This window comes from Egretta garzetta, unplaced genomic scaffold, assembly GCF_000687185.1.
Source record: "Egretta garzetta isolate BGI_Z169 unplaced genomic scaffold, ASM68718v1 scaffold268, whole genome shotgun sequence".
NCBI classification, from domain to species: Eukaryota; Metazoa; Chordata; class Aves; order Pelecaniformes; family Ardeidae; genus Egretta; species Egretta garzetta.
In genome coordinates this window covers 242,916-253,761 of record NW_009260600.1, presented here as the reverse complement: position 1 = coordinate 253,761, position 10,846 = coordinate 242,916, and the positions used below count along the sequence as shown (strand labels likewise).

General features: G+C 37.7%; 1 protein-coding gene across 1 annotated transcript in view; it reads right to left on the bottom strand.

The window, feature by feature from the left end:
* COG3 (component of oligomeric golgi complex 3) overlaps positions 1-10,846 on the bottom strand; it is a 31,468-nt gene that overhangs the window by 2,666 nt on the left and 17,956 nt on the right. Inside the window, exons 15-20 of the mRNA XM_035900327.1 lie at positions 10,768-10,841; positions 9,036-9,125; positions 7,025-7,145; positions 4,656-4,744; positions 3,218-3,352; positions 1,968-2,043 (exon numbers count right to left, since the gene is read on the bottom strand). Coding sequence (XP_035756220.1) covers positions 1,968-2,043; positions 3,218-3,352; positions 4,656-4,744; positions 7,025-7,145; positions 9,036-9,125; positions 10,768-10,841 — 585 coding nt within the window. The remainder of the gene's footprint in view (positions 1-1,967; positions 2,044-3,217; positions 3,353-4,655; positions 4,745-7,024; positions 7,146-9,035; positions 9,126-10,767; positions 10,842-10,846) is intronic.

Genomic DNA, 10,846 nt, shown 5'->3' with positions numbered 1-10,846 from the left:
TCATCTGACCCGTTTCTGCAAGCTACCACATCCTCCTGAGGTTCCTGAAGCCACAGCCTACCAACAGCAACAAAGTTCTACGTAGGCTTCCCCCTAGAAAATCTGCCTGGAAAAGAAACTGCTGGGAAATAAACAGTGCTAGTAAAGTGAACAGCACATCACAAATTCTCCTTACTGACCACAGGCCATGTCTGTAAGAAGAAAGGCTACACAGCCATCTGGATTTTGAACGAATCAGACAGGAATCCTCTCTCAGACAAGACCTTCTTTTGTTATTGCTAGGTATTTTAATGCTTTTCCAAGATCTCTGCTTAAAGGGTAGAGGAAAAATAAATTTTGTAGCTTGTCCTGTTTTTGGCTGGGATAGAGTACACTTTCTTCCCAGTGGCTGGCATAGTGCTGTGTTTTGGATTTACTACTAGAAGAATGTTGATAACACATGGATGTTCCGGTTGTTGCTGGATAGTGCTTAGACTGGTCAAGGACTTTTCAGCTTCCCCTGCTCTGCCAGGTGCACAAGAAGCTGGGAGGGGACACAGCCAGGACAGCTGACCCCAACTGACCAAAAGGATATTCTATACCATGTGACATCACACTCTATATATAAACTGGGGGGAGTTGGCTGGAGGACAGCAATCACTGGCTGGGCATCGGTCAGCGGGTGGTGAGCAATTGCACTGTGCATCACTTGTTTTGTGTATTCTTTTATCATGATTCTCATTGTTATTATTGTTTTCCTCTGCTGTTTTATTAAACTGTCTTTATCTCAACCCATGGTTTTACTTTTTTTCTGATTCTCTCCCCCATCCCACTGAGGAGTGAGCAAATGGCTGCATGGTGTTTAGCTGCCTGCTGGGTTAAACCACAACAGAGCTTTAAAGTACCAAAGTTAATATACTGTGTTATTTTTTTCCCCCCCTCAATTTCTACTGTATCTAAATTTTCTGCCTACTCCTGCTTCCCAGACAAACAACTCCAAGAAACAGCAGAAGATCTGCTTAGATCTGCCTCTACACGCATAATTATCTCCAAACAAACATTAAAAATACTCCTGAAGAAGCAGGAGATGTTAAGTAGAAGCTTGAGTTAGCCCTTGAGAGTGTCTGACCCATGGAGCAGCACTGAATTATGAATGAACGTGGCTGGCTTTGCATTTTAAGAACATGATGCAACAGAAGGTTCCAATGTATGAATTGGAATAATCAGATTTCTCAGTGGTACCCAGAAGCACAACTTTGTAACGTGAAGAGCAAAGCAACCCAGGAACATCTAAACTACTCCAAACGTTCCTATGAAGCATTCACATTTGAATTCTTAAGAGGAAAACAAAGCTGGATTCCATTTTTGCAAAGTGACAGGAAAACTGAGAAGGAAGTAGGTACCAAATGTACAGACAATAAAAGCTTCAATGCAGATTCTTTTTTTCCTACAAAAGCACTTGCTTACATTAAGATAAAGCTTTTAATTCCTTAAACACATTCCGTATGCAGTTGTGGAAATGCTGTTTTTATGCAAGAACAGTCACAGCTTGAGAAATACTCAAGTCATTCATCTACTGCACCAATTAAAAACATATTCTGAAGTTTGTCAGGTTTTGATTTAGAGGTATATTATGACATTTAAAGTAGCACACAGGTAAAAATGGAAGCCAGGATTTTCAGGAAAAAGGCAGACAGTGCTTAGTTACTTAGAATTTTTCCAAATCAATCACAGTCTCCCAGTCCAAATTCATCTGGCCAGATTTTCAGATTCCTACCTTTTAGAAGTCAGGCACAGAGACAAACGACATTCTCAAATACTTGAGCCCCATATAATGCAGCTTATACTGCAAAAATGGTGACTGGGAAGGGTCTTTTCCTCCGTTTGATGAGAAGTTTTTAGAAGAAGTCTCAAAGCAGTAAATGATCACAGCTTTATTAGCCCACAAGCACCTCAGAGGTAACATGAATATAAAACAAAGCAAATACCTGGTTGCGCCCAAGGTTGCTGTGAAAGGCTGTACTTGGGACCTCCTTGAGTGGCCATTGTTTTTAAAGCAGCTACCTAAAACAAGTACAATCAACAAAATTATGTTTCTTTCAGTTGAATTCACAACAAAGTGACCAAGTAACAATTGCACAAGTCTGTTAGACATTGGAGTGTGCAGAATCTCCCCTCCTCTCTCTCTTCTATGCCCTGACTTAACGATACACAGGGGAAACAGCTTGACAGAAATTAAATTCAAAATTACAACCATGATCACTTCTTGGAAGTAAAATTCAAAATGGGATTAAATTTATGGAGATGCTTAGGCACCTGATGACACAAAGCCTCAAAAGAGATTTATACTTAAGCAGGTCAAACTCCCCAGATTCCCAATAAATCACTGGGATCACTTGGACAATCTATCAATCTCACCAGCTACCCATCTATATTTTAGGCATGCCACTGGCCCCTCACCCCAGAATGACAGGCATCAGAAATGTAATACTGTAATCTTCTAAATTCTCAAAAGAAACAGTGGCTGGGATACTTGTCTTTCAATACTTTCTGAGATGTCATGCCACTTATTCTCAGTACCTAAGGATCCACATCACACTTATAATTTTCCAGAAGTAATAGAACTTGCTGTGTGGTTTTCTCAAAATGACTAGAAACCTTGAGTTCTAGAGCAGGTTCTAGAAAGAAGTGTACTGTAATAAGACATCTTTTTTATTCTTCCCCTTTAGAATGCCTGATCTTTCTATCAGGAACTTCTGTCACAAACAGGACTTGGGAGGAAAGTCCTGCTCAGCAAGCATCTCTCTGCTGTAAAATATGCTCAGAGCAGAAACTTCTAACACACTTCACAGCCATGCTCTAAGACCTTCCTCAAGAATACATGTGACCCAAAATCACTTAGGCTTACAAATTCAGTAAAGGTAGGAGCTTTCCTGCAAACAGAAAAGCTCCTGCCAACTTTCACAGACCTGTTTCAACATTAAAGCGTCTTGATCGAAAAGCATAAGCATTGCTTTTAAAAACAAACTATGTCATGTTCCTTTAATCCATTAATCTCAAAAACGCCTGGAAAATTCTTGTTGGAACGTAAAGGGAAGCACAACCTTATAACAGGAAATGCCATCACCTTCAGCTATTCAGACAGAACTAACAGCTTCTGCTATACCAAATTTAAATACCAATTCCTTTGTGCTACCAATATTTCAGTTAGGCTAACGAACATACAACATGTTTGTACCTTCGTCATGAACTCTTCCAGCTGTTCTGTAAACTGTTTGGTTTGCTGCTGAATAAACTGCTCACAAGCAGATTTCAGATGACGATCTACATCTTTCTTAGAGTCAATATAATGTTCTCTGATTTCTGGAGTACCCTTGAACAGAAGACAACAATTCTCTCCTTTTTATTTGCCAGACATCACCACCCGCTTAAATGACCCAATTTTTCTTAATGCAATAAGACTCCATATTACCTCCAGTAAGAACTGTATCAAGGCGTTGTTGCTGTTTAGTCTAAAAAATCTTGAAACTGTCTTAGGGTTCAGGATTTTAAATGCTGCATCTGTGAATCAGAAAGTCACTCACACTGTAAGCCAGTGGGATTCAGCTCCAGGAATTAAAAACTTTAATCACTCATTTACACATAAAAGATGGCCCAGCATGATTAGGAATACAATATTAATGATTCCACTACCACTAGGTGTGGATGCACAAGTACACATGCACAGACGCACACAAAGCTTGAGCCACTATTTTTTAATTGCACCTACGGTAAACCCAAATCTAACAGTTGCACAGTCTAAATAGATAAATACATTACACAAACCTAACAAACAAACGGTTTGTTTGCTATCAGCACACAAATTTTGTGAGCTCTTTTACTTTTGTAACTATTATCTACAAGTGAAAGACTTTTACGTAAGTTATAGAGTTAAGGATTTACAAACAATATGCAGAATTTGGCCCATGTTGCCTGGGAAAACCAAGTACAGTTGCATGACATAACTTAGAACTGCCACTCTTTTCCTCTGCACTCAATTATTTTACTTAGGACTAAACAACTACAGAAGTCCCAAGAAGGAAAAGCAACAATGTCTGTAATTAACACAAGATACTGAAATATTCCTATGGTGTTACCAGGATATTGCCAACATGAAATCTAGTCAAACTGGGAAAAAGAAAATTATCAATACAGTTTCAGTATGGCTTTATTGCCCTAATGTGATTCATTTATCATCCTACACATCCATCTGCTTTTTTTTTTTTCCATTTCAAAAGCAATTCTGCACCCCTCTTGCTGTATAAAACAATGGGAGTGAAACAAGATGTAAGAATTAAAGAAGTGCCGTCAAAGGCATTAAACAAACAGGGAATACCAGATATGCAGGCATGTAGGTTTTGCACTGAACTAAGAATCTGCGCTCCTACGCAGTTAAAGGAGACCACAGAGAACGATTCATTTTGTTCTCTGAATTATTGCCCAGAAACTTCACCAATTCCAGAAAGAACCTAAGTTTTTGATTAGAAGCCTGTGAGCTAGTCAGTGTAAAAGTCACTTCTCCCCACTGTATCCTTCAATTACATGAACCTTAGCATTATACTACTTTAAAAAAAAAATGGGTGGAAACATGACTTTTACATTACAATTTTTCTTAATGCAATAAGACTCCATATTACCTCCAGTAAGAACTGTATCAAGGCGTTGTTGCTGTTTAGTCTAAAAAATCTTGAAACTGTCTTAGGGTTCAGGATTTTAAATGCTGCATCTGTGAATCAGAAAGTCACTCACACTGTAAGCCAGTGGGATTCAGCTCCAGGAATTAAAAACTTTAATCACTCATTTACACATAAAAGATGGCCCAGCATGATTAGGAATACAATATTAATGATTCCACTACCACTAGGTGTGGATGCACAAGTACACATGCACAGACGCACACAAAGCTTGAGCCACTATTTTTTAATTGCACCTACGGTAAACCCAAATCTAACAGTTGCACAGTCTAAATAGATAAATACATTACACAAACCTAACAAACAAACGGTTTGTTTGCTATCAGCACACAAATTTTGTGAGCTCTTTTACTTTTGTAACTATTATCTACAAGTGAAAGACTTTTACGTAAGTTATAGAGTTAAGGATTTACAAACAATATGCAGAATTTGGCCCATGTTGCCTGGGAAAACCAAGTACAGTTGCATGACATAACTTAGAACTGCCACTCTTTTCCTCTGCACTCAATTATTTTACTTAGGACTAAACAACTACAGAAGTCCCAAGAAGGAAAAGCAACAATGTCTGTAATTAACACAAGATACTGAAATATTCCTATGGTGTTACCAGGATATTGCCAACATGAAATCTAGTCAAACTGGGAAAAAGAAAATTATCAATACAGTTTCAGTATGGCTTTATTGCCCTAATGTGATTCATTTATCATCCTACACATCCATCTGCTTTTTTTTTTTTCCATTTCAAAAGCAATTCTGCACCCCTCTTGCTGTATAAAACAATGGGAGTGAAACAAGATGTAAGAATTAAAGAAGTGCCGTCAAAGGCATTAAACAAACAGGGAATACCAGATATGCAGGCATGTAGGTTTTGCACTGAACTAAGAATCTGCGCTCCTACGCAGTTAAAGGAGACCACAAAGAACGATTCATTTTGTTCTCTGAATTATTGCCCAGAAACTTCACCAATTCCAGAAAGAACCTAAGTTTTTGATTAGAAGCCTGTGAGCTAGTCAGTGTAAAAGTCACTTCTCCCCACTGTATCCTTCAATTACATGAACCTTAGCATTATACTACTTTAAAAAAAAATGGGTGGAAACATGACTTTTACATTAAGCAGTGTCCCTTTGCCTATAAATCTCAAATTAAATCTTAAATCTATGTGCAGAAAGCTTGGCTAGAACACAGTAAAACTCCTATTAGCCATGTTATTTTTCTTCTACAACTCATCCCAAATATGAAAGCCCTACTGGCCTATGCTACGCCACATTAAGAATTAAGCACAATGTCCCTCTTTTCAACACCACCACCACCACCCAATATAAATAAAGTGTTTTCCATTACTTACCACTACCACCTGCAAAGCACTGGCTGGCACAAAAATTTATTCAATTAAATGAAGATGGAGAACAAACTTGTGTGTCAGCCAGGACAAGACACCAAAAGGATGTATTTGCCTGTTAACCACCAGTCAACTAGAAACTACTCAACAGGTAGGAGGTTTCATTGATGTTCAAATGCAACAGGTAAAATGGTTAGTGTAAGAATTGCTTGCTTCAGAGTTAAAGGAGCAGCATATTAGATGGCAGGAAAGAAATGTTATTTCTTCAGCTTTCTCTTCTGCAATGGAAGAAGAGAAACTTGATATGTTTCCCATTATTTTTCCCCTTATCTTTATAAACTTGACAAGTGCATGACAGTTCACTCTTGTATCGAGTTTTTTTCCTGCATTTTACAAAGGAAACATAGTACCATTTTAAAAGTCATGAACACGGCCACTACTTTCTATTTTCCCTTCCTGCAACAGACACGGTTACTACATAAAACTGTTCAATACTGCTCATTGAACTTGCGACATAAGAAATCCTTTCCAAAACAAAACCTCACAGAAAGGTCTAGGAAATCTTAAATTTGTTCTAGAGAAGTCAACCATGTATTGTTAAATTCACCTGCTAAATAGTGGTAACAAAAGACATTCCTTTAAAGGGTCAGAAAAGGGGAAAGACATCTCTGTGCAATAGAAACGTAGATTACTTAGCTGTTCTTAAAAAGGACTGGATAAGTAAGTTAGGTCAGCAGCAAAAAACAGTCAAATGCATTTCATGCAAAAATAAAGAATTTCTTAGATACATCTTGAATTACCCTGAATAAGAGAATAGTTTTGGGGGTTTTTCCAGAGAAGACAAGAACAAAGCAAGAGATCAGAACAAGCGTACAGGTCATTGCAAGTGAACATAAAATAAACCCAAAACTTTTGCTGGCACATTAAGGGAGGACAATCCCATCCCATTCTGTAGCCAGCTACTGTTCAGTACCTCTAGTTTTCTTAAGGTCCAGGGAAATTTCCTTAATGGTGAAATCAGTGTGGAAAGGAGCAATTTGTTCACGAAGAATCAAAAGGTGTTTTATTAAGAAAAGCTGTCCATCAACCTGGGTCTACAGCACAACAAGAGAAAGAACATCCATTACATGTTTAAAAAAAAAAAAAAACCACAATTAAATGAAGAGCGAAGTTTCAACATCTCCACTTTTATTAGTTACTTCCTATAATGAAATTAACACTAACAATCTTACTAACAAGCTTTTTCCATTAGTCTGTAGTGCCATTAACTACTCTGGGATCCACAAATCCCACTTCTGTACCGTTCCTAACACATTGCTCTATAGAAGCTGACTTTACTCAGATTTTTTTGAAGAATTAAATTACACTGTCATATTACTAAATGTCCACATTAAGTACAGGTATCCATTATTTGAAAGATCCAAACTTATTCTTCCTAAGAGCCAGGAATTATTTAATGTAATTGATGTAATTTAGAATTGAAAAACACAAGGTTCTAAAATTTTTTTGATGATTACAATGATTAAAAAAAAGCCAAACAGTTAATGTTTCTGTAATAACCTTGATTAACTGTGCTATTGTGCAAAGGTCTTAGGAAGCATTTTTCTCATGTCATTAAACACAGAGCTTAGTTAATTTCTAAACAGTACAGAAAAAATACAAAGAATAAAACAAGGCCAAGTTCACACCACCAAGACAGTCAAGATTTGCACTGCTTGTTGTTTTAGCTATATGCTTTATACTGCCTGCTGCTTTTAATCTTTGAAATTCACAGCTCATTGAGGTAAATGGAGGACGACTCAAGAATTCAAATTTGCTTTTGCAAGCTGGAAGAGAACTTTCCTTGATATAACATTAAATAAAACAGTAAAGAAGAAATTAGATTTAAATCTGCAGTTTTAACAAATAGAAATGTTTACTAAAAATAAGTGGTGGAACGCTTTCTTGGGTTTTTCTTGTTTTATTCTTACATGCACGATTTCACCAGATAATCTTAAATTAACATGCATCGAGAACAACGTGGTACAGAGCCTAGTCCCGGGCCAACCTATCTAGGGTTCACTGCAGGAGGAGTTTCATTCTCTGCAATACCTTAAGTCAATGCTGACCCAATATATGGTGCTGGAGTGGGTAATTAACTGCAGAACTCTGAATCAGTTACATATATAGTAGTTATCTGCTCAAGCTAGAAGGGAAAGTGGTTTGAATTTCTTTTTAAAGCTACTATGTTTAACAGATATTTTTCAAAGGACGCTCAAAAGAAATAGCGCAAAACAGCTCTTCATTTCTAATAGCAACTAAAACTTTTTGCATTACTAAATATTTACTGCTTATACAAATGCAACAATTTTAGCCTACTAAGACTTTTTTTTTTTTTTTAAATTCCCTTTCTGGCTGTTAGGAATTAGCAAATTACTAAGTATTTGTATTAAAGGAACTGTGACAGGAAGAAAGAAGGTTTATTCCAACTACTTAAAGTAACACTTAAAATGATGTGATGAAACTGCACTGAGTTCTGAGCCACACATCAGACCAAACCTTTTGATAACAGACAGTTCTGAGCGGAGAACACTTAACAAATCTTCCCAGTGAATTTAATACTTGGAAAGATTTTTGAAAATTTAAACAATGGAGGCAGAGAAAAAGAGAAGAGAGGAACAGGCGGTAAAAACAAATATAGGGAGCAGAGACTTCTAGCAGTTTTTCTTTAGGTATCACTTGACTGAATTCACATGAGTTAGAGCAGCCTGTGAATACGATTGCTATGATTTGTATTCCACCTTTCAGATAGGTGAGCATGTGAATCATTACCTTTGCTTTACAATACATCAACTGTAACTAAAAGCTGGCAAATCCATCAGGTCTCTGGGGGCAGAGGAACATGCTTTCACTGAGATTTCAACAGAATTCTGAGCAACTGCTTCACAGCTTTAGATATACATGCGGGGTGAAAAAGAAATCGTAGCCAAAGCACAGGTTCTGACCTTGGTTTTGCTGATAGAATCAGCAGCTCCCAGCAGCGAGTGGATGCAGGCAGATAAGGCCTCTTGCGATAATCCCTGAAACACTGCCCTCTGCAGGGAAAAGGAAATCAGACCAAAAAAAAAAAAGGTTTTAGCAAAGCTTAGGCAGAATCTATAAGAGTTGTAGCTTGTGAAGGATGTGCTTGCCAGCACATAAAATTCTAGATCAGTTAGCTACAAACATGTTGTCCAAACTCAGTACGACATGATGTTCATATATAAAGGCTTGCTACAGCACTTAGATGGACTGGACACAGGTATACACTCAAGCATGCCCCGTTCACCCTCCAGCTCTGAATTTGTACCTGGGTAGTGACATGTCAGTGCCACCTAATGCGTTCACAGCTAATGGAATGAAAGATGCTTAGCGGGTAACCTGACTAGACACTTCATGCGCCAGGGTAACTACCTGTGTGTGCAATTTATACTTGCAACACGCGTGAGATCATTTGAGCGAGCTTAACCTCAAGCAAACTCAAATTACCTCAGGTTTGTGCCAGGTTAGTAAACAAACATGACAGCTGCCATGGCCCAGGTGACACAGAGTAACTCACTAAGCTGCAGCAACTTGATCATACGGCTGAGCTTGCCGCAGAAACACAGCTCGCCTCCACCAGAACTCCAACATAGCACAGGACAGTCCTGACTGCCCCAAGACTTGCCACTGCCACTTCATTCATGTCTTCTCCTATCTACAGGGAGCAGGCAAGGTGTACCAGTGCTGCTAGAATACCTCAGTGAAAAAATAAATAAATCACAGTGCTGACACAGTATAAACGAGCCTTGCAAACAACACAAACCCAACCTCATTTCCAAAGGTCTAGCTGAAAACAAGGGCAAATACTCATTTATCTTTAATGAGATTGATATATTAAGCAATGAAGTATTAGTATTTTCCAGCTTCTTTTTAAGCAAATAGCATCTTGGTAGCAGTTTCACATAACACCTATCAAAGATATTTTGAAATGCATTAAACGTATCTAATAAAGATACAACACTTACAAAAAAGCAAAACCACTTGCATTATGCTTCTCAGAGACTTATTAGCCTTTTATGCTATTAGGTAACAGACATAAATCAGATTCTAAAGGGCAAGTCTCAAAATACTTGTGAAGTAAACACCACTTTTGCTTCTGTTAGATGTGAAGATTCCTACTGTCTTAAACTTTGGAAATGTCTCCTACATTTTGAAAGGTGAAAAGATGTGCCACAAAAAATGTTTGAAAAATTTCCCAAAATGTAGTAGTAGAGTCTCCATTTTTAAGGCCAGAAACATCACCTTGCCTCATGTCCTGCAAAGCACATAGCAAATAACACATTCACCCAGTAATTTCAGCAGTAAGATCATTCTCTATAATCGATCCAGAACTTTCTATTCTTTCTTGTCCTATTCGCCCCTCAACTTTGGTGCAATAAGTATCATGAGCATCAGAGACAGAAGTATTTCTGCAATAGCAAAAGCAATAGATGTACAAACCAGTGCCTTTTTTCTAACTCTACAAATACAAAATTGTATTGGAAATGGTGACCTAAATTTGTCAGTTCACTTGTTTTACATAAAGACAGCAGCAAAAAGACTAAGAGATAACAAAGGTCACCAACTGTCCATTCCTAATTTACATTAAAATATTTAGACATGGTGCTACATACTTCATAACTTCACTTAAGAACAGATAAAGACATTTTTACATACGTCTATACATCTGTACAGTTTGGAGAGACACACTAGAGTCCTTCTGACAGTAGGATACCACATTCCATGAAGATCTGCT